The sequence below is a fragment of the Pezoporus flaviventris genome, unplaced genomic scaffold, assembly GCF_033815535.1.
Source record: "Pezoporus flaviventris isolate CSIRO_AGI_PZ_B2104156 unplaced genomic scaffold, CSIRO_AGI_Pfla_v1 ptg000023l, whole genome shotgun sequence".
Classification (NCBI taxonomy): domain Eukaryota; kingdom Metazoa; phylum Chordata; class Aves; order Psittaciformes; family Psittacidae; genus Pezoporus; species Pezoporus flaviventris.
Window position 1 is genome coordinate 19,216,024 of NW_026892571.1, and position 22,866 is coordinate 19,238,889.

General features: G+C 52.8%; 1 protein-coding gene across 4 annotated transcripts in view; it reads left to right on the top strand.

Moving 5' to 3' along the window:
• Positions 1-22,866, top strand: part of ARHGAP26 (Rho GTPase activating protein 26) — a 115,759-nt gene that overhangs the window by 50,613 nt on the left and 42,280 nt on the right. For all 4 annotated transcript variants that reach the window (XM_061457129.1, XM_061457130.1, XM_061457131.1 and 1 more), the window contains 6 exons: positions 475-511; positions 7,530-7,595; positions 8,195-8,269; positions 14,960-15,047; positions 16,132-16,190; positions 17,018-17,123. In XM_061457129.1, coding sequence (XP_061313113.1) covers positions 475-511; positions 7,530-7,595; positions 8,195-8,269; positions 14,960-15,047; positions 16,132-16,190; positions 17,018-17,123 — 431 coding nt within the window. The remainder of the gene's footprint in view (positions 1-474; positions 512-7,529; positions 7,596-8,194; positions 8,270-14,959; positions 15,048-16,131; positions 16,191-17,017; positions 17,124-22,866) is intronic.

The window sequence follows — 22,866 nt, forward strand, 5'->3', positions numbered from 1 at the left end:
TGCTTGACCAAGTTGTACCTACCAGATGGCCCTGCAATGCCTGTGAGATGCAAAGGGAATTGTCTGCTTTGCTCTAAGTTTATAACCTCTTTGAGAAGAGCATAGAGGAGATGAATTATAAAATAGTTTGGGTTAGAAGGGAACTTTAAATGTCAGCTGCTCCAGCCCTACCTTGGTTTTGTTTAGAAGCTGCTGTAGTTTCTAGTTTTAGAACTAGTTTTTACCTGATCCATCCCATTTGCAGTCTCTTGTTTTCAGACCTGGCCTAGTTGTTATTTCAATACCACTCCAAAGCTTTGGCAACCGAGGTTTTGAATGCAGGAGGCTGTGGTGGTCTCTGGGGACCTCGCTGTTGGGAGAGGTCAAGGCAGGTCCTCCTGACAGCAGACCCCAGTGGCGGTGATCCCAGACATGTCGGCAGTCCCTTCCCAGTGCATCCATGGCTTCATAAGGCTTTCTTCTTGTGTTTTCCAGGTCTACAACTCGAACAAGGACAACCAAAGCGAAGGCAGTAAGTATTTCTTCCCAATGAGAGCCCAGGGAAGGTGCCTGTGCTGTGGTGTGCAGGCTCTGGCAGGTCAGCAGGAGATGCTGAGCTGCCGGTGCTGGTGGCACCGTCTGGGCTGTGCTCCCCTGGGCAGGGATGTGGGGTGATGGGGCTCGGTGTGGGGACCATAGGGTGGCCACAGTGCGGAGCTGCATCTGGCACCCAGCAGGGAACTGGTGCAGGAGCTTGATGGTGGGACTTGGGCCCATGGAGAGCAGTGCCCAGCAGTAACTTTGACACGTCCCCTCCTGCCCACTAGTTGCCTGGTGTCCCCAGGCTGCAGCAGTGATGCTGCGGTGCCTTGGGACCAGTTCCTGTCCCTTATCACAGCCATGGTGCAGGGGGCATCTTGGACCAACCAGCTCTCCTTTCTGAACCAGAATGTGGAGGATGAGTGTGCCTTTTCCAAAGGGGAATTGGAGCACAAATAGAGTGAGGAGGTCCTGTGCAGTCAGGATTGTCAGCAAGAGCCCTTAAACATACAAAAGCTGTTTTTATTGTAGTTCGGGCAATCACAGGCTCGAGTCAAGAAAGTGCTTGATTTCCTTCCTAGAGGAGCAGTTGTACCTGGTCCTGGCTCGTCTGGCCTGTGTTTCAAAACCCTTAATTGAGCCATTTCCCAGTAGGTTTGAATTGCCGTAATTGCAACACTCAAAACTCCTATCCCTTCCCTCGCCCCCGAAGCCATCGGTCACAGGGAGCCTGGCCTGGGTTGATGGGTAGTAAAGAGTTCATTTTCATGCTGTCTCAGCCAGGGCATTTTCATCTGGAGCAGAAGCATTTTTCTCACAGTAATAGGTCTGATTTGCAGATAATGTTCCTCACGCCCATTTTGGGTGCTTGCACAGAACAGTCTCTTTGTCCTCTCTGCTCTCTCTGATGTGGCCTCTCCCTTTCCCTCCATGCTATTGGCTGCACATCCACCTTGTTGCTCTGTATGTATTCCTCCTGGCTTTGCGCCCCATCTTTTACCGAGGGGCCAAGTGAGTTTTTTGAGGCTCAGAGAACTTGCTCAATCGTGTCCTACCCTGGCGATGAACTGTCACTGCTCTGCATGTTCCCTGCGCACACCCTCTGCCTCTGCCAGGACAGTGCATGGTGACTTGGCTCAAGGAACGTGTTATAATAACCATGGTCTAAGTTTTGTTGAGGGGTGATGCAGAAGCAGGGAAAAACACCAGGGGTGGGAAGAAGGCTTGGTGAAGTAATTACCACTTCTGAAAGAAGCACTTGTCAAAGCGTGACCTTCCCATCTTACGTGCTGTCAGCCAGAAACCCTCCTGGGGCTGTGACTTACGCTGGAGTCATCCTGCAAAGTAACAGCAGCTCTTTAGAGGTGGTAAGAGCTGGAGTCAAGTGTGTCCATGACTTCCCCAGGGTTATTCCTATGGTCTAATCCCGGTCTTCAGCTGCCAAGCTTGCAACAGATCCCAGGTTGGGGCTGCAAAAACCTCTTTAAGGGCTTCCTTAGGTGAGAGCTTCACTCTGGCTCTTTCTGACCCTGAAGCCCAGCTCCTGCCCATGGTTAGTTGTCCACAGCCTCATCAAGGGCCTGTGTTAGCAGAGGTGTGGGCAGGGCCGGGCTGGTCTGCAGGTGATGGGGGTGCCTATGGTGGCTGCTGCTGGCATATAAGTGCCCACGTACAGCTACCAGAATGGGCTGAGTGGTGCTGCTGACTGCTGCTGCGCTTCGGTTATGGAGCATGCGGTGGGTGCATTTTGCTGCCAGCCCCACGCAATCCCAGTGGGGTGCCCGTGCTGGGGATGTGCTGGTGGCTTTGAGGAGGAAGCCACTTTGTCCCCAGCCCGGTGGCAGCTCCCATGGTTGTCTCCCATGTGGGTTCCCAGCCCGGCACTGTGGATGGGGTTTGTCTGCAGTGCTGGTGGTACCGCAGCCCACACACCGGTCCTGCCTCTCGGAGCAGCTCGGGGTTTGGCAAAGGGTGGGGAGACTTTGATGGAGACACCAAATGCCAAGTTTTTCCCTGCGTGTCTTCACCAGATGAGCTGGGGAGGCTTTGGCAAAGTGTCTTCTCTTTTAGTACCTCTTCCATTTTGATGGTTTGTCTTAAACAAGAGAACTGTCTCCCTTGTCTGTGCTTCCCCGCACCGGGGAACGCGTTGGCACCCTCGGGTGCAGGCTGCATACAGAGCAGGGCTTCAGACCGTCTGGTGGCAATTATTCACACACACAGCTCCAAGCAGGGCGCTGCTGCTGTGTTCAGACATTTGACTCTGCTTTAGCCCTCATTAGAGCTGTGTCTGCAGTGAACTGCTTGCTTCACCAGCTACGCTTAGAGTCGATTCAAAGGCTGGCTTTTTGCCACGCAGCCCTTGATACAGGCGCTTCCTATGAGGGCTCGAAATGCGTGCAGTGATTGAGTGGGGTCGGATGCAATTCCTGACCCCAAAACCTGTGTACCTCTGCTTCCTGCCTGTGCTCCGGTTGGTCTGAAGGAGACTCGCAGTGCTGTAGCGAGCTCTGCGTTTTGGCCTCTATCTGATTTTACAGAGCTTTCAGGTTTTGCATCGTGCTGTGTGGCCAGATGGCCGTGGAATTGCAGGGTGATTTATCCTGGTCTTCCTCAGGGCTGGGAGGAAGCAGTGCTGAGCCGTGGGCGTGAGCGGTGTCAGTGAGCCACCAGAGCCAGGTGAATTTACATGCACTGGGTTGCACACCAGGAGGACTTGCCCTGCTCTGTGGGTACAAATCCTATAGCCCATTTGTGCTTATTGAACGGGAAATCACAGAACTCCTGTCCCTTCCCCTGCCACTGTTCCCCTCTCCTTTTTCCATACCCATGTGGTTCCCTGTTAGTTCAGGACACCATCAAAAGCCGTCTTTATTTTCATAAGCTCTTCACAGACCTTAAGCCCCTGGCCTGCCCCGTCTGCAGGTGCCTGGCCCTCCCCAGCAATCCTCCTTTCCCAACCTTGGGAGCTCACTGGTACTTTGAGACTCATTTCTCTCTGGTCTCTGCTTCTTGGTTTCTCCCTTTCTCCGTGGCTCTTCATTCCATAAAGCCTAGAACAGAATCCATAACAGTTAACGGTGGTGGCACGTCATTGTGTGGCACAGAAACGTGCATGGGGATGCAGGAGAGCTCGCTGTGACCTTGTGTGGCCGTGACCGACGCACACAGCTGGAGTCAGCAAAGCTGGGCAGAGCTGATTCATCATCTTACCCCCTTCCCGATGCTCTGATACGCCGTATCAGCGTAAAGGAGAGGAATTAATGGATTAAATAGAAATAATCTGCTAGGCAAAAATAGAACAGGAGGAGACCAACTTGGTAGTGCTAGGAATGTGCTGATACACGAAGGTCAGATAAATTGCGTGTGTGTGTGTAACACAAGTGACGTGTGTCGCCTTTGCTGATGTAAAATACGTCTCTGCACTATGAATACTGCATGTCGGTTCTGCATCAAAACGCTGCTCTGGTGTGAAGAGCCGGTGGCTCGGAGCCTGGCCCGGAGCTGTGTTTTACATCATTCCCCTGGGGAATGAGAGCCTCAGGGAGAGGGAATAGCAGGAGGCAGGGCTGTGGGCTTTGCCCCTGCTGTGGGTTTGAATGCATGAATGGAGAAAATACTGCTCCGGTAATAGAAGTTTGTAAATCCACTCCTGGCGATGGCTGAGGGGCTGATTCAAATCCAGGGTGGGGATTAGGGGTGCCTGCTGAGAGCAGTGGAGGGAACACACTGGCCAGGCTTCTGAGTTTGCTCTTCCCTGCTGCCTTCCCTCTCCATTTCGGGACCCCAGTGATGGCAGGAGGCAGCTCCACAATGACCTCGATCCACTGGAGGTGGGCCATGGGTCTTGTTCCTCCCATTCATGTGTTCCTGCCCCTGCCTTGCTGCAGCAGCAGCTCTCACTGGGGTTGGCTGGCTGGGGACGTGGCTCTGGTGGGGTTTTGATAGAACAAGGGGTTTCTTATTTATTTTTCCTTTCTTTTCCCAATCTTGCAGAACCCTCTCACTATACGGATCCTGCTGCCAGGGCCTGGAGCAGAGCAGGGACGAGGACGGGGCTGTAACAGGCCAGGCTGGGTCTGGCTATAGTTGCATTTCCATGGGCATGCTCATGCAGCGTTGCTCTCCAGCCCTGCGAGGCCATCATTTGCCCCTTCTTTCTCACCACATCCTGACCTGCAGCCACTCTTGACCAGAAGCTGAGTGTGGTCTAAGCTGCTGAACCAAAGCTCAGGGCTCTGGATCACGGAGCTGCTGGGGCAAGTGTAAGGTCTGGGCAGCAGCAGATCCCAATCCAGGTTTGATCAGTGCTGCAGCTGAACTGAATCATTGGGTAAATGAATGAGAGAAAGAGAAGCTGCTTCTGTGGGAGGGGAAATCAGGCTTTTACAATGCTCATTAAAAGTGAAATTTAAGGATGAAGAAAGGCACTTTGGGTATTTAAACAGATAGTATTTCTGGATGTAACTACTGCAAATAAATCCTTCACCTTTCCTGATCCAGAGCTTGCCAACAAGTGGAAGAGCTTATTCACCTACTTAGGAGGATTGTGCTTGGTCGTTCCCATCCAGAAGGACGGGTGGCTTCTTACCTGGGAATGTTTGGTCCCAGCCCACAGCTCAGCAATGGGGTGGTGGGCTCTGGGGGGGCATGCATTTGTAGATGTCTTCTGCTCAAGTTCAGGCATGCGAGGGACTGGGGGAGCACTGCTGGTTTATGGGATGGATTGGCCCTTCAAGTGCACGTGGAGAGCCTGAAGGCAGTGGTCTGTGTTGGCTGGAACAGGACCATGCTGGGGTACAAAGAGGTGAGGGTTATGGCCAGTGCTAAGCTGAGGCTAATAACGCCTGCTGGACTGGGTTTGCTTGTTCAGAAGGGTTTGTGCACCATGGTTTCTTGCTTCTCGGGTATCCTTGTGCTTGTGTTTGTCACTGATCTGGGTATGGGACTTCTGGCAAGGGATGTAGGGACAGGCCAAGGGGAATGGCTTTAACCTGCCCGAGGGGAGACTGAGCTGAGCTCTTAGGCAGAAGCTCTTCCCTGGGAGGGTGCTGAGGCGCTGGCACAGGGTGCCCAGAGAAGCTGTGGCTGCCCCATCCCTGGCAGTGCTCAAGGCCAGGTTGGACACAGGGGCTTGGAGCAAGCTGCTCTAGTGGAAGGGGTCCCTGCCCAAACCATTCTGTGACTGTGATTCTGTAGCAGGCTGTGACCCACTGGTGGATGGCACGTTGATTTTATGCTGCAGTCCATGCCTGCAGAGTGCTTGGGAGCAGCACAGGAGAGCCCTGGAGGTGCCAAGCCAAGGCCCCGGGAGCTTTGGGGTATTCACACGTCCTATGGCACAGGCATCCTGCAACTTGTGTGCTTATGTTGGCTTGGCACTTCAGTGTGCTTGCCCAGAAAAACATAATAGAGCTGCGCTACTGTTCCAGTGTTTCAGGTTCTTGTGCCATTCATCAGACAAGAAACGCCACCAGCAGAGAACTCAAAACAAGTGATTAGGAAGGGCCTGCACTGAGCAAGCCGCAGGCAGCCCATCAGCTGGCAGCTCCTCGTGGAGCAGCAGAGACTCTGATTAAGTAACGATGTGAACAAGGGGAATGCGAGGGCTGAGACTCACGTGCCGTGCTGTGAGGACACTGCCAGCCCTGGGCTCTGATCCCTGCCCCCTGCGCTCTCCATCAAATGCAGTTTTGTGTCCCTTACAGCACGGCATTCCCTTAGGAAAGGCGGGATGGTGGCAGGGGCAGATGCATCCCTAAAAGGGTTTTGATGTAGGCCTGCATCCCAGGGCACCCTGCTCACACTTCCCTGCAGGCTTCTGCTGTATGGAAGGTTTCCTAAACCTTTACATACGGGAGAAGTCGTTTTCCTTAACAAATAGCTGTCTGCAGGCAGTGTTTCCCACATGGTGGTGGGGAGCTGACTACAAGATAAATTGTTCCAGCAGGTGTTTGGACCCGTGTATTAGTAATTCCTTGAAATTAAATGTGAAAGCCTGCAATGGCATGAGTTAATTGAGTTTTACATCCCATTAACTCTCTTGTTTTAGATCTTGCTCTTAGGCAGAGGCAGCTGCCTTCAGGACATCCTAATTTGCACCAAATAAATATTTCATTTGTGCTAATAAAAGAAGGGGCTGTTCTTGAACTGTGCACATCTGCATCAAGTGAGGGTGAATGGGATGTAATGAGTAGAGTTCATGAGGCAGTATTGGTTAGCTTGGCCTTTGCATCACGTGAGGCAGACGCTCCTGTCCCCCCGCCCCAGATGTGATGCAGGCAGGGTGCAGGCATTGGGATGGTGCTGCCTGGCTCCCCAGGGCCAGATCCCTCTCCCTGGGCACAGGAGATGCTTCCACAGAGATTTGACCCGAAATCCATTCCCATCTCCCAGTTCCTATCACTCTTCCACTGCTACGTCATCAGCTCTCTCTTCTCCATGTTATGTTTCTGCCTCCACACTTTCACCTTTCTTTTGATTTCTTTACTGTTTTCCTTCACAGTGGTTGCTCACAGTTATCTCCTGCTTCTCTATTCTGTTTGTTTCTTTCCCAGTTCTTCTTTTACTGTCACTTTTCAGTGCTCTAACCTCTCATACGGCTCCTTGAGAAAACCTGCATCTGCACAAAATCATCTCAAAAGCCCCTAGAAGGAATCCAAGGCACCCCAGTGCCCCGGGGTGGTCAGTCCTACACCAGCAGTCTCCAGTGGTGATGGAGATGGCCTCAAGATGAAGGCATCTCTGCAGCTTGCTTAGCTGGGTGGAGAGCTGGAAGGACATGCAGGAGTTCCCTGGGGCTCCTCAAGCATGCTGCTTGCTGTTTCCAAGGGTTTGTTGTGTCAAAATAATGTATGATTCCCTTTACCTCCTCCTCCTTCCCCACCTCACCCGAGCCGTGGTCCAGGGCTGCTGTCAGCGTCAGCACCGGCTGCAGGTGAGCGCTGTGCGCGGCGTGGAGCCATCCCCCTGCGAGCTGTTCATCACTTCTCTGTCCTCTCCCCTTGCAGCTGCCCAGCTGGATAACATCGGCTTCAGCATTATCAAGAAGTGCATTCACGCTGTCGAGACAAGAGGTAGAGCAGATCACCAGGTGGTCTTGGTCTGGGGGTGGCCTCGCAGCTGTGTGCAGAGGAGCAATTGCTTACCTGCTTCTTCTCATGAGCAAAATGATTCATTACCCCTTGGAGACCCATAGCAGATAAACCCTGTGTGTGTGCTCAGCATTACCTTTGCTGAGGTGTGCATTCACCCTGCGGCTGCAGTCAGCAGGGGCTGAGCAAACGGCAGGGTAGGGTTAGGAAGGGATGTGCTGGAGGTGCGAAATGAGTGAAGGGACTGAAGCTGGGACTTCGTTTGAGCTCCTTTCACACAATGAAGGCCCCTGTGCTGTTTGTTAAGTGCAGCTCGTTTGTGCTGCAGCCATAACTCCCTTGCTGACTGTGGGGTGGTGGAAAAGTGTCCTTAGATCTTTTATTCCTGAGCTAATTGAGGGTAATACTTTTAATCAATACAAGAAAGCCTTGACATCAAACCAGATTTTACCCTCATCTATAACTTTGTGTGTACTCGGTGAGAGGGTTTAATTATTTTTGCTATTAGGGAAGTCAAAGAAATGAAAGAAACGTTGGTAGCTCTTGTGACATTCTCCTAATAAGCTCTTTGTTTTTCCTAGGGATCAATGAGCAAGGGCTCTACCGAATCGTTGGAGTGAACTCCAGAGTTCAAAAGCTGCTGAGTATATTAATGGGTGAGTATCTTGTGTGTTGTTAAAGGCAAGTAGGTTGTGCTGCTTTGAAGTCTCGCCAGCCGAGAACGGACGCTCTTGTGGGGTACCTAATTGTGGTGAATGTGCTCTTAGGGCCCCATGCTGTTAGAGGCCGGGAGGTCCCAGGGCACCACTGGCAGGTTGCTAAGGTAGGACTCGTGTAGGACATGGCTTTCAAAGGTCTGGTGCAGTCACTGGTGTCCTGCTCACTTGCGCTATGGATTTTGGCAGCCTTCCCAAATGCAAACTAAAATCCTCAAAGGAATAGCTGAGAGCTTTGGTTTAATTTCATACCCGCCACGTTGTTCCCACAGTACTTCTTAATTATTTTCTCTTGTGTGTTGCATGCTGCCTGTGGCTCTTGCATTCTCCTTGGACCTTTTTATGCCTGTTTTAACATAGTCTTACTCAGACCTTTCAAGCTTGTTTTTCCCTCGTGCCCAAGGCATTGGTCCTGTGGTTCTGGGTGCTCGGGAGGAGAGAAGGTGTTGGGAGCTTGGTGTTGATGCTGTGGGGCTGCTCTAATCACTGGTCCTGATGTGCAGCCTCGCTGCCTCTGCCCAGCAGCCCTCAGAAACCTCTCCCACTTAATGACAGCATGGCAAGAGGGAGGCTGTGGTGCTTGCTACAGGTGCCTTGTGCTCTGAACCAGCATTCATGTGGGCCTAATCTGAGCACTGAAACGTGCAGGAGCAAGCAGGTCTTGGGATTGTCAGTGAGCTGGTCCTGTAGCATGTCTGGGACACCTACGGCTTCATCTGCAGTGCTTCCTTGTTGGTGGGTTTGGATTTCCATCGCCCACGGCCGTGCAAAGCAAATTGGGTCATACTTGGTCTGCATTGGAGAATCTGTAGCCTGACTCCTTTGCAATGTGACTTCCTTTGCCTTGCTCCCTCCAAATGCCAGCACTCCTTTCTGTTTCTCCTTGCAGAAAGTTTGAATCTTTGTGTTTCACTTTCAACATCCTTCCTTCTCCTCTTCCAACTCCCCATTCTCTCCCCTCTGTGAAGCTGTTCACTGAGCAAAGCCCATGGTGGCTGTAGTTGTCAGCGTTAACCTATGCAAAATTGATAATGTAGGGATAATGAGGAAGCAGAAGGGTAAGGCTCTAAATCAGGGGCTGACGCAAGGGGACCTCTCTGCACCGGTTTTGCTCTGGCATTTGGAAAGCTCTCTGCAGTCACAAGAGCTGGTGACTGACTCCTTTATTAGTAGAAGTTTGGCATAGGTTCTGGGGCATGTGAGTATGTCCTGCTGGGCGCCCAAGTACCGCAGATAACCAGAGCTGCCTCATGGCACACATGCCGCGTCCTCTGCTTCTGCTTTCCATGCCGCTGTGCATCACCTTGCGAGCGAGCGGAGCAGCAGATCCCTTTTCAACTCGCAAGGGCAGTCGTGGGCTGCGTTGATTCTGGGCCGGGGTGGTGGTGGTGACAGATGGCAGATCTTGCTTGGTTTGTGAGCTCTCTGGAGCTGGGAGGGATTCAAAGCCTTGGACACCATCCAGCATCCATTATCTCCTCGGTGACTGAAGCCTCTCAGCTGTCGACCTCGTGTCTCATAACGCGGTGATATATTGCCGGGGTTCTCTTTGTCCTGGCATGTCTTCATTGGAAGTCCCGTTAGAGGAGAGGGCGTGCGGGTGCTGCTGCGGGTGGGCGCAGGAAGAGGACCCCCTTTGGGGATCTCCCATGCTGTCAGTCACTGGAGTGCTTTGCAAACCCAGGACTCGGTATCTTCCTCTGAATCACAGGCAGTTAAATCCTCTTCAGCAATAGCAGTACTAGGGCTGACTGTGAAGTCAAACAAAAACGTATCCATTGTCGGTTCCCCTTCTGTTCATGTCTGCCCTCGAGACGCTGAGGTTCTGCTCAGTCCCTCCTGTTCGGATCCAATCCCAGTGTTCACATCCAGCCCCCCACCGTGTTCGGATCCAACCCTTGTGAGCAGAGCAGCCAACTTGTGCTTACAACTTCAGGTTTCCTTTATATTTAGAAATGAATGTGGGCAGCGGTACGGATTCACATACAGTTTAAATGGCAAAGAGCTCGGGTTTCCCGGCTGGTGTCAGTGACACCGCTGGGCTGGCCTCTGGCATGGGGTGTCCCTGTGGGAGGTCGGCACCGCCTGGGCTGACCGCGGAGCAGAGGCTTCCCATGGGCAGCAGCCGGGTCAGGGCTCGGGTTTGGGCAGAGCAGCCTGACTGCCACAGCCAGGGTGCCATGGGGAGGGAGCTCCCCAGGGCTCGTGGAGGCAGAGCAAGCGTCCCTTTACCCTTCACCATCACCAAGCACCATCAAAACGGGGACAACACCCAACAAACAAACTGTAACAGTCAGAGCTCCTGTGGAAGGGTTTATGATGGAGGTGTGTGTGTGCAGGACAGTGATGGTACTGACGGGTCCAAAACCTGGCACTGAGTGGAGCATTACAGTGTCCGATCTTCTCCTCTTGCTTCTTCCCGATGTTAGGAGAGAGTGGGGCTTCCTATGACCCCACACTGCTGGGGTGTACTGTGCCCTGTGGCTGGTTTGGAAATATCTTGAGCCACCCAGGTGTGGGTGAGGATTATGGCTGGGTGACAGGATGGTGCCCAGGAGGTTCCCTTGGCCATGGAGGAACTGGTGGGGAATTGAAACCAGGTCTGAGGGCAGCAGCTTTTGCCATCTCCAGGAAGCAGATGAAGAAGTTCCTCAGAAAGGGCTTTGGGCAGTGGCTGTGTGAGATAATGGGCTGAGCAGGGTGATGGGCTGAGCAGGGTGGTGGGCTGTGTGGGATGATGGGCTGAGCAGGGTGGTGGGCTGTATGGGATGATGGGCTGAGCAGGGTGATGGGCTGTGTGGGATGATGGGCTGAGCAGGGTAGTGGGCTGTGTGGGATGATGGGCTGAGCAGGGTGGTGGGCTGTATGGGATGATGGGCTGAGCAGGGTGATGGGCTGTGTGGGATGATGGGCTGAGCAGGGTGATGGGCTGTGTGGGATGATGGGCTGAGCAGGGTAGTGGGCTGTGTGGGATGATGGGCTGAGCAGGGTAGTGGGCTGTGTGGGATGATGGGCTGAGCAGGGTGGTGGGCTGTATGGGATGATGGGCTGAGCAGGGTGATGGGCTGTGTGGGATGATGGGCTGAGCAGGGTGGTGGGCTGTATGGGATGATGGGCTGAGCAGGGTGGTGGGCTGTATGGGATGATGGGCTGAGCAGGGTGGTGGGCTGTGGGGGATGATGGGCTGAGCAGGGTGATGGGCTGTATGGGATGATGGGCTGAGCAGGGTGGTGGGCTGTGTGAGATGGGCTGTGCAGCTGCCTCAGGATCATCCCCTGCATCACACACCAGTGTCTTGCTGTGGTTCCATCATGGCTGGGAGTTTTGGGGGTGTCTAATCAGCCTGGGCTTCCCTGCCGCCCACTGTGCTGCCTTGTCATGGCCAGCCCCATTCCCTGCCCTTGTTGTACCCATCCCATCACCTGGGGTCTGCAGGGATGATTGCATGCAGATGAATGGGGCTGCCATCCCCACTGCTGCTGCTGTTTGCCTCCAGGAAGAAAACAAACCAGCAAAACTATTTTTTTGGGAATGGAAATAGATTCCTCCCACCCTGAATTTCTATTTTCTATTATCTCTGGTAGACCCTGCCATAAAAAGGCATGTTCTAATTTCTTCTTGGTGTGGATCTGGAATGCTGCAGCTCCCCTTCCTTTCCTCAAATATCCCATGTACAAGGCTGTAAGTGATAACCCCCATTATCACAGCCTGGGGAGAGCCGGAAAATGCTCCTTTGGGACCACGCAGGATGAGTGAAGGGAGCGGGGGGGATGCTGCAGCAGCCAGCAGTGCTGTGGGATGAGCTAAGTGTTTTCTTCACCCTCGAAGCCTTGGGGAAGTTAATTTTCCGGTTCTTTTCCCCTTGCCCTTTCACTTCAGCTTTTCCGTATTAGCCAAGAGACATCCGATGAGTGATTTGCAGCAATGAGCAACGTCAGGGTTAACACTGAATCTGGCCTGTGGGGGTTTCTGCAAGCCCTGTTTCACGTTTACACCAGATCCTGTGGGAAGGCATCCTTGTGCGGGGCAGAAGGTCGCTGCGGTGCGCTGCAGGCACCTCTAGCTGGGCAGACAGATGCTCCATCACTAACCTACAAAGCCAAACCCTTTGCAGACTCATAAATCTGAAGGTCAAGGGGAACTGATGATCTGCTCCGAGCCTTTTCATGCCACCGACCGCAGCGTTTCACCTAGGGCTTCATCAATCTGCCTGTGAAGTCCTGGATGAGCTTGTGGAAGGACATCCAGTCTTGAGCTGTTTGTTCACCTGCAGGGAAGGCCTTGCTAGGAGAAAGGGGCTGGGTTTTTGTGTTATTTTCATTTTGGTTTGTTTTTTCCTTATGCCACCTTCATCTTTAATCTCTTTAAAGGGCCTCCTTCAAAAGGAGGTGCAGCAGGAAGTTGCCCTGGCACTGAGGGGAAGGATGGTGTTCATTTGTGTGATTGCAGTGAGGGACACGTGATCCCGGTGTGGATGTACAGTTCTGAGGTGTTTGTTTTCAGGTGCTGCTCTTGATGGTTTTTTGTAATTAAAATAATCCCTTGCCCCAGGGAGAGCCTGACTCCCTCACTGCATTCTTTTAATTAGTTTTAAAATTACACTGTGCTACGTCTTGCTTTAGAATTCACAAGCTCATTGTACGTGTTGGTGGGAAGACAAACCCCCACTGAGCCGAGTCCGTGGGACCAGATGGTGTTGGCAGCTCTATCTGGCATCAGGCTTGGCCATGGTTGCAGCGAGTGCTCCTCTGCGCCTGCTCCCGCTCTCCAGGGATGTCCCTGTCATTGGAAGGACCCACACAGGTCTCCCAGCATCCCCACAGAGGCTTCATAGTGATTTTGGTGGAAGCAGGATCCCTGTCTCCAGGTCCTGCTCGCCCAGAGCTCAGTGAAGCCAAAGCCTTCAGCTCTGGGGAGGTTGAGAGGCCATAGAACCCCAGCCTGGTTTGTGTTGGAAGGGACCTCAAAGCTCCTCCAGCTCCAACCCTGCCACGGGCAGGGACCCCTTCCACTAGAGCAGCTTGCTCCAAGCCCCTGTGTCCAACCTGGCCTTGAACACTGCCAGGGATGGGGCAGCCACAGCTTCTCTGGGCACCCTGTGCCAGCGCCTCAGCACCCTCGCAGGGAAGAGCTTCTGCCTAAGAGCTCATCTCAGTCTCCCCTCTGGCAGGTTAAAGCCATTCCCCTTGGCCTGTCCCTACAGGCCCTTGTCCCAAGCCCCTCTCCAGGTTTCCTGCAGCCCCTTCAGGCACTGGAGCTGCTCTCAGGTCTCCCCTTCAGGAGCCTTCTCCAGCTGAACCAGCCCAGCTCTTTCAGCCTGTTTGCCAGCAAAGAGCATTCAGGAAGCAGCATCCAAGCAGGAGGGAAACGACTTTCTCCTGCATTTACTTCTCCCTTCTCATCAGCCGTGGCTGCTTCTGCCATGGAGCAGCCTCTGTCTTTAGTCCTGGCAGCTGGTTCCTTGGTGCTGCCGTGAGGTATCCGTGGCCGGGCCACTTAGCCCTGATCTCCTGGTGGGTTTTGACATGACCGGCTGTGGTTGTCGGGGAGGAGTCAGAAATGAACTCCATCCACATCCGTGTCTGCGAGGCGGGTGCGCAGGCAGTGGTGCTCGCCCAGGAGCACCCCGGGGTGATGGGGTCCCGGCATGGGTGGAGGTGCTGGAGGAGGGAGCGATCGCCCCTTCCCAAGGGCTCTTTTCTTATCAATGCATTGGGGTGTTCTCGCAGGAATCCATAAAACTGGCAGCGCATTGATCCCTCTGTGGAGCCCTGTGCAGACAAGTCTGGCTCCCTGACCGGACGGGTGCTGTGCAGGAGGCAGGGGAGCAGGAAGCTGCAGGTTCCGTGAGTGTGGTTTGGTTCAGATCCGCCGTGGGAAGGAGCTGGCTGCTGCTCTGGAGCCGCCTGTTTCCATGGTCCACAACAGCTGCGTGGGTTTGTGATGTCTTTAAAGGAGTTCTTCAGAAGATAGGAGGGGAAAAACTGTGGAAGGGAAAGGAAGGCCCCGGAGGAGATGAAGAGGAGAATGCTGCAGTGCTCAGCAATGAACCAGGCACTGCCCCCAGACGCTGACACTGCAGCGCTGAGAGCCGGTGGGAGGGCAGCTTCCCAGGATGGCTCCAGGGGCTCTTCCCTACCTTGGCCAGGAGAAAAAGCCACCTCCTGCCCCCCTGCACACCCATGGCCTGCCCGACGCCCCCAGTGCCACCGTTGCTGCCTCTCACATTGGTTCAGTGGGGTGATGCCTTGCAGCCTGCCCAGGGCTGGGATTTCCTGCTCAGCCCTGGGGGTGTCTGTGTTTGATGGGTCTGTGTTGTGTTTGTGCCCTGCTCTGTCACCGCTGTCACTGAGCCACCGTCTCCTGTGCCGTGTGTCACGCTTTGGTTACGCTGCTGATCTCACTGCTCGTGCTTCGTGTTTTCCCTTTCTTTCTCTCATCCCGTGCGAGTGAGTGTGGCCCATCTCATGTAATGCTTCCCTGCACAAGTGTCTGGATCAGCTTGTGCTCACTGGGCTGGGGAATAGCAAATAAAATGGGACGTGGTGGTCTTCCTGCACCGCTGAGCTGGTGAGAGCTGGAATTAGATTCACTGTGTTTCACTTTTTTCTGTTTTCTCTTCTTCCTTAGATCCCAAAACAGCCTCTGAAACAGAAACTGAGATCTGTGCAGAGTGGGAGATAAAGACCATTACCAGCGCTCTGAAAACTTACCTGAGGTAAGGCAGGAAAGCCTCAGCTTTGTGAGGAGTCGGTGATGGTTTGGGGCGTTACTGCCTGTTACTGTAGATCCTTTGCAATAGCACTTCAGTAGTACCAAAGGAGAAACTCCTCGGAGAGGATTGGTTCTGGCTTTTCCCTTGACCCTCCAGCATGGTTGAGGAGGATCTGGGGAGCACGGTCAGCTCTCTGATAGATGCATGTGGTACAAATATGGTCCTAAAAGCTCATTCTTGTGTCCCCTGCCTTGATTGCAGTTTTTGCCTAAGCTTTTCCTGATGGGCTTCTGCCTCATGAGCCTGGAGCAGGCGGTGAGTGCAGGGATCCTCTAAGGGCTGTGGCTGTAGTGCTGCTCAGAGCAGGGTGCTGAGCTCTGCTGTACTAATAATTCCTGTAGGCAAGTCAATGCCATTATCCCTGTGGGTTATCTTCCCAAAGGATTAGTTTGTTGGCATCTCATTATCCACAACAGGCTTCTACCTGTCACGGCTGCAGCTTTGTGTTTTCTGACACTGTTCTGTGCACTGGGTTTTATTTGAGAGAGAGCGCGCAGGAGAGAGCCTAAATCCAATTAGGGTGATGAGGATAATTAGCTTGGTGGATCTCAGCCTAGGAAATCACTGCATCGCTTTTCATGATTGGCAGCCTTTGCCCTGGAGCTTGAACTGTGCAAAGCCCTGAGGAATGCCAGCAGCACTGAGATGTCCCGTTGAAGGGATGTGGAAGTGGGAGGGCAGAATGGGAAGCCGAGTGGGAACAGGGACTGGTAAAGTTTTGTCATGAAGCCTGTTTCTCTTTCTAATTTATTTTTAAACGGATTTGGAACACATGGGCTCACGAATGCCCTGAACCTCTGTGGTACTGAAGGAATGCTGAAGTTAGAAATGGATTCAGTGCAGTGCGGGAAAGGGAGGCAGAATAAATCAAAGGTCTTCAATCGATCTTATTCCTTCTGATGGGGGGAATTAATTAGAGTTGCTGTTGCTTAATTCTGCACTTTTGAAGACGGCGAGGGCAAAGCTCCATTTCTGTGGATTGTGTTACTCAGATGTGTTGTGTGTGCGTTACCTTTTTATCTTCCAGAATGCTTCCAGGGCCGCTCATGATGTACCAGTTTCAAAGGAGCTTCATCAAAGCAGCAAGTGAGTTTGTTGTTGGCGGCACCGGTCTGAAAGAGGAGCCTAATTTGCACGTAACTGAGCATAACCCCTGCCCTGCTGCTTCCCCACTGACCTCCTGCTCCTTCAGTCCCGGAAAGCAGAATGAGAACGGAGAGACAAGGGGCATGGTGTTGTTTGGGACTGAACCAGATGAAGAGGAAGCGCAGGTGGTGCTGGGGAGCGGGGAGCTGGCTGGTGCCTGCAGCTCTGCCTTGCTTTGACTGTCATGTTCCCAAGGGAAGGAGGCTGTTGTTCAAACGCCGCCTCCGGGGATCTGATGCGGTTGGTTGTGGTGCTTGTGTCTGTGCTGCCTTCCTTTGCCTGCCCTGGACATGGTGCTCTGTGTGAGAGCAGGTAACTGTTGGCACACACAGCAGCCTGTGTGCATGGCTGGAGCCAGGGGGCAGGAGGGCTCACGTGCTCCGTGGTCACATCAGTGACTGGCCTTGAACGGCTCCTGCATAGGCTGTTGGAACACATCTGCCGGCACTGGTGGATCCAACCAGCACCAGATGCTGCAGCGTCATGAGGCTCAGTGCTGGGCACATCCTGATGGTGCTTGGGAGCACATTGAATAGGAATGTGCTGATGTTGGTTACAGCCAAGCCCCTTCTCTGATCACAGCTGGCTTTTCACATGGCTGGCGGCTCTCACCTCACTGTTTCCTTTTGGGAACAACCAGTTGGGGTTGGTGGAAAGGAAGAGTGCTTGGTGGAGCAGGTCCCCAGGACAACTGTTGGGTCCTGCATGCCTCTTCGCATCATAACCCCCCTAATGCAGGTATAAATCATCTCCTATTTCCAATGCAGAACTGGAGAATCAGGAGTCAAGGGTGTCAGAAATCCACAGCCTTGTCCATCGGCTCCCGGAGAAAAACAGGCAGATGCTGCACTTGCTCATGAACCACTTGGCAAAGTACGTTTATGACTGATCTGTTTTTCTGTCCTTTTTCCACTTCCTCTGAAAGTGAATAGTGGCAGAAAAGTTTCGTTGTGTGTGTGTGGTGTTGAGTCATATCTGGTTGGCGAGGACCTGGAAACCTGCGTGTGAGTGGAACGAGGGCTGCGGGATGGAGCGGTGCAGGGGATGGTCCCGCTGAGCCCCAGCCTGCAGTGGCAGGAGGGGTCACCACGTTCCTGGGAATATAATGATGTTCTAATGGTGTGGTGATGGGTCTGGCGGTCCAGGAGGCAGAGCGGAGGTTAGGCTCCTCCCTGGCTTTCACATCAAGCTTAGTGTTAAGGACTAGGAGGTGTTTCTTTGCTACAATTGCGTATTTGCTGCCTTTATGCGACCTGATGAATCAGTCCAAGGTAACCTTGAAACTTTCCGAGGGCACCGGAATTGAATGATTTTTTTTTTTTGCTTTCAGTGATAGAGCTGACCTGTAATTTCCTGTCTTCATCCTGCTCCTGCAGGTTGCCATGGAAACCTTTGATTAGTGTTTTAAAAGTGGAAGCATCATCAGGTGTTTGCGCCAGGCTCAAGGCTGCGGGGTCGTACCTGCCCTTGTGTTCCCACCAGTGCCATGGGCGCGGGAGGGATGGGGCAGGAACCTGGGAATGAGTTAATCGGAGTAACCGGTTAGAAGAAGGCTTGGGAGAACCTGAAGTCCAAGAGGAAAAATAACAAATGCTACTTGAAATAGGATTAAAAATGACTCCAGATGCTTTCTTTTGACACGGGTTTGTATCTGTTCCATGGGCTCTCTGGCAAGGCTGTTAAAAGCCCAAGAGCTGGTTTAGATCTCAGTTTCAAAACCTGCTTTATTTACAGGCTCAAGCCAAGGGCCAGCCGGTTCCAGGTACTCCCATCAGCCAAATCTGTGTGAGGAATCTCGTAACTGCTGAAGTGTTTTTTATGTAAAGGAAAACCTGGTGGTGTTTGAGTGAGAGATGTGGAGAGGGGAGGCAGATAATGCAATGGGTCTCATGCTGCTTTAGTGGGCAAGGAACTAAACCAAAACACAAACAATGAGTGAGCAGGAAGAGAAACAGCTCATAGTGGTTATTTAATGGGAAAAAAATACCTCAGAGAAAGGCAGGAAGCTGAGGAGCGAGAGCCTGCTCCATGGAGCTACCGCCCTGCAGCAGCTCCCCTGGTCCCAGTGCTGTTCCTGGGGGATCCTGGCCTGTGTAGGGAAGGGGGATGCTCTGACATGGGGGGACCAGCTGGGGTTCAGTGCTGCCCATCCCTGGTGAGGGGAGCCAAGAGCAGGGCATCCATGGCTAACACTGGCAAAGCCAAAGGGCTCCTTTCCAAGCTGGGCTGCACTCATCTGATTCTGCCCTTTTTCTTACTTAAAGTAATGTATGAATAATGAAGATTTGCATTTTGATCACAAGAGCTGAAAAAGCATTTCTCACAGTATTGCTGTGGAGCTCTCTTATGCTAAAAGCAGAACTCCTGTATCAGTCACGTAGAGTCCATCCTGTGTCATCCTGCATCTGTTTTTTTGGTGTGTATGCTCGCTGTTGCCCACTAGAAAGGGACTTAGGGCTCCTCATGTGGCGTGGGGCTGTGGTTAATAGCAGTACAAACCCCTGCTATCACAACTGATAGGTTCAGAAATGGCAATTATTAGCACAAATGAAACAGCAGATGGGAGAAATGCCTGTGAGGTGGTTGAGCAGTGCCCTTCCGCTGTGCAGCAGGGAGGTGCTATGGGTCCTGCTCTGGCTCTAGGGGGAAGGAGAGCTGGAGGGATGGAGGACAGGTCCCGGGGACAGGCACAGGCAGGATGTGAATAGACAATGAAGTTGATTTCTGTCTCTTACTGCATCTCTGAGCCTGTTTGTGCTGCCTCCTGTCTCCTGTACATGTGTGCAGGCAATTACCTGCTGTGTAATACAGAATGTGAGCAATTCCTGCTCCCTCCTTGGGAACGTGATGCTGCAAATGCCCCCTGCTCTGCAGACCCTGGTTCCAGTGAAGCTTGCTGTTATGATGTTACTCTCTGACCCATGAGTAGGTGCAACCTTTAATTTTCCTTCCTGGTACATGCTCACTCTGTCAGGATGCTTGCGATAAGCGCAGCTGTGATTTGCTGTTCCTGAAAGAGAAGAGAGCTCTTTGTTCTGATCCTTGTCCAAGGGGATCTCTGCAGGGAAGCCTGAATACCCGCAGTCCGCCCCGTCCCAGTGAGCCCCATGCCTGCATCCACTGGTCGTGCCAACAGGCTGCTGGAGCTAGTGAGGCTCTGGATGATCTTAAAACCCACCTGGTTTCTCTTGTCTTGGGGCAGAATAGTCCGTGTCTTTCAAAGGACGGAAGGACAAGCACAGGATGTCTCTTCTGTTTCTTGTAGCTGTTTTAGTTATCAGCATCACTATTGCTTAGTCAGTCTATTAATCCGTGGAGCTTTCGGTGATTGCAGGGATGGTTGATGAGTGTTCCTCATTCCCTGCTTTAAGGAGGAGAAACACCCTTTTTATCAAAGGTACATGAAGAACTGGTGCCAGGGGAGGTGGTGAGTGCCCTGGGACACTGCTGGCTCCCTGCTCTCCCAGCATCATTTCCTAGTGGTTTATGCCCACCTTTTCCTGTGCCCATCGGGGCAACAGCCTTGAGCTTTGTGTGGTGCAGATCTCCTCACGCCGTCCTCAGGGTTTGCTTCCTCTTTATCCTGGGATGTTTTCCTTATCCCCACTGTCCTTAGCTGGGAAATGAGGAAATCAGCACTACCTGGGTGCTGCAGAGCGCCCTGGGTGCAGCCTGTCCTGCAGCAGCCACTGAGCAGCACGCTCCTTGCATGCTTTGGTGCTGTTTTCCTGCAGATATCCCCTTTTGGCCAGCACCTATCCCCCAGAATGGCTGCACTGCTGTTTCCAGTGCTCTTTTATCAACCCCATGTGCCAGCTCTGGTTAAACTATTATTTTTTTTCCCTGCCAAATAACTTGAAACAGAGCAGAGGCACAGAGATACCATCCCTGTCTTCTCCTTCTGTTTTAATGTACTTTCTCACCAAGGAGTGAGTGCTTTGGAGAGCAGAGCAGGAGGAGCTCAATCTGATGGTGCTTCAGGCATTGAGGAATTACTTGATTTTGCATGGGCACACTTTGACAGCTGAGCCTTGCTTTGTTCTCTGGCAGCGAGATCGAGGTTCTCCAATACAGATGGTGCTGTGCTTGTGCACCCTTCAGTGGGGCTCCTGAGATCCTCCTGCAGCTCTGCATCACTCCATGCATTGCTGCTGCTCCGTGCATCCCCTGGCCCAAGGAGCAGGGCCTGCGGGTCCACTCCTCTCCTGGCAAAAGGTCAGAACCCCAAAGGATGCTGCAGAAGAAACGTGTATATGTGTTTAGCAGCATTATCTTCAATCACTCAGCACTGTGGGCTGGCCAGCAGGGACCGGTTCCCTTTGCTTTTGCTGCGGTGGTGTTTTCTAGTTTACGTGTTTTAACCAACATGACAGTGATTGCTATCTTGAGCACAAAGTGTTTTCCACTTATCAGCGTGGATGGTTTCCATGGGCTCCGTGGGGTGGCTGTGATCAGCCACAGCCTGGGCATCCATTGGAACCCACCCTCTGTGACAGCCCATTAGTGAGATGGGACAGGAGCAAGGGGCCTTTGGGAGGGGCTCTGCTCTGTTGAACCGGGGGGCGCTGGCAAAGGAGAACGGGATAAGAATTCTTCCAGGTCTGCCTACAAGAAGAAGATGGTGCTTGTTTTCCTTATGGAGCAATCCCAGCCCTGGCAACGCCGTGCCCTGCTCCCGGGCTGCTCTGTGCAGATCCCATGGGAGCCGGGTCCCATCCCCAGTGCTCACCATGGTGAGTTCTGTGCCAGCAGCCTCGGGAAACCCACTGAAGCTCCTGTGCAGGACCGGGGGCTGCGGCGTGCCCAGAAACAGGCTTTTCCTTGGGCTGTTTTCCCTGTTTCCCCCCGAAGGTGCAGCCGGCGAGGAGGCTGACACCTCTTGGCACAGCAGGTCTGATTTCATCCCCGTGGCAGCTGTTTATGCTGCTGTCTGGTAACTATTCATTGCTTGATTTATGTATTACTTCCAGTAAGTCACTCTTGTCCAGGACGTTCTGGAAATTTCCACCAGCCGCTGAGGCCTCCGCGATGCGCTGCTCTCATATGCTCCTCACCTGATTTGGCTGCCAGGAGCAAATAGTGACTGAACTCTCTGACCCTGTGTGGCCAGGCCCGGCAGCCATCCATTCCTTTTCCCAGTGCCTCTTTCTGATCCCTCTGGATCGTGGCACTGCTGGGTTCCAGGGGAAGCCCTGGGAATTCAAGTGACCCAAGGGATTGGGATGCTCCCTTGGGCAGCAAAAGGAATGTCGCATGAAAAGTGACTCCCGCAGGCACACTGTGCCTTGCAGGAGCAGGGAGGATCCTGCCTGGGCTTGTTTGTCCTGGGTCAGGCTCATGCTGTGGTTCTTTATCCCGATCTTGCCTTTTTTCCCCCCCTTTTCTCCTCCTGTTTTGTTTCTCTGCTTTGTGTCTTGGGTTGGAGCATCAGGTTTTAGGTGATGCTAAGGAGAGCTGAGGTAGGTGCAGCTTGGTGAGCACCATACCGGAGCCAGTCCCATGGCTTGGGACAAGACAAAGGGAATGGCTTTAACCTGCCCGAGGGGAGACTAAGATGAGCTCTTAGGCAGAAGCTCTTCCCTGTGAGGGTGCTGAGGCGCTGGCACAGGGTGCCCAGAGAAGCTGTGGCTGCCCCATCCCTGGCAGTGCTCAAGGCCAGGTTGGACACAGGGGCTTGGAGCAAGCTGCTCTAGTGGAAGGGGTCCCTGCCCGTGGCAGGGGTTGGAGCTGGAGGAGCTTTAAGGTTCCTTCAACCCAAACCAGTCTGGGATCTCTCAGCCTCTCCAGAGCTGAAGGCTTTGGCAGCACGGAGCTGTGGGTGAGCAGGACCTGGAAACAATGATCCTTCTGGTTTTGTTTTTAATACGAGATTCTGTGGAATTTACCAAGAAAAAAAACCCAAGCCTGTAGGTGTTCGCTGTGTTTCTTGTGCTTGGCTTCCTGTAATGTGCAAATTAGCAAAAGGCTTTGTTCTGCTTCTGCAAAGGAACTTTTAACCTCCTCAACCTGGATTGTCCATACAGGAGCTGTTTGGTAGCTTTTTCTTCTGCGCTTCTCCAAAAGATCCCTCTATTTCCTGCTGGTGCCCCAGTTCTCAGCCGGGGAGGAGCGCGCTGCAGAGGCTGCAGCATCTCTTAGCGGGTTCTTTGCTTGTATCTCCATCACGCATCAGAGTCATCTCTGTAGATATGATAATGGTGTCTTAAATTAGACCAAAGCTTACATCACCAGCGCTGGCAAGGTCCCTCAGTAGCATGTAATGCGGCATATGCCGGGTCTGCTGTGCAGTTCCTGTGGCTGAGCATCCCTGCCGGGATCTTCGGGAGAAGCACCAGGCATCTTGCGTTACTCAAGTGTGAATTCTTACGGGCTTGCGTTTGAGCTCAGTGTTGTTGGATGAGGTTGTTGATGGCACACAGTTATCTGGGTTCTTTTTAATTGTTTATCACAGTGAAACGGAGGCTGTGTACAGAAACAGATTGAGTCTAGAGACAGCAAAAGATTTCCAATAAATGGCTGGCATCGCTCCTGGTTGTGTCTCCTCGGTCCCTGCAGACAGTGGGACTTGGGCATTTTAATGAGAGCTTCCCCAGGTTGCCCTTTACACTGAGCAGAC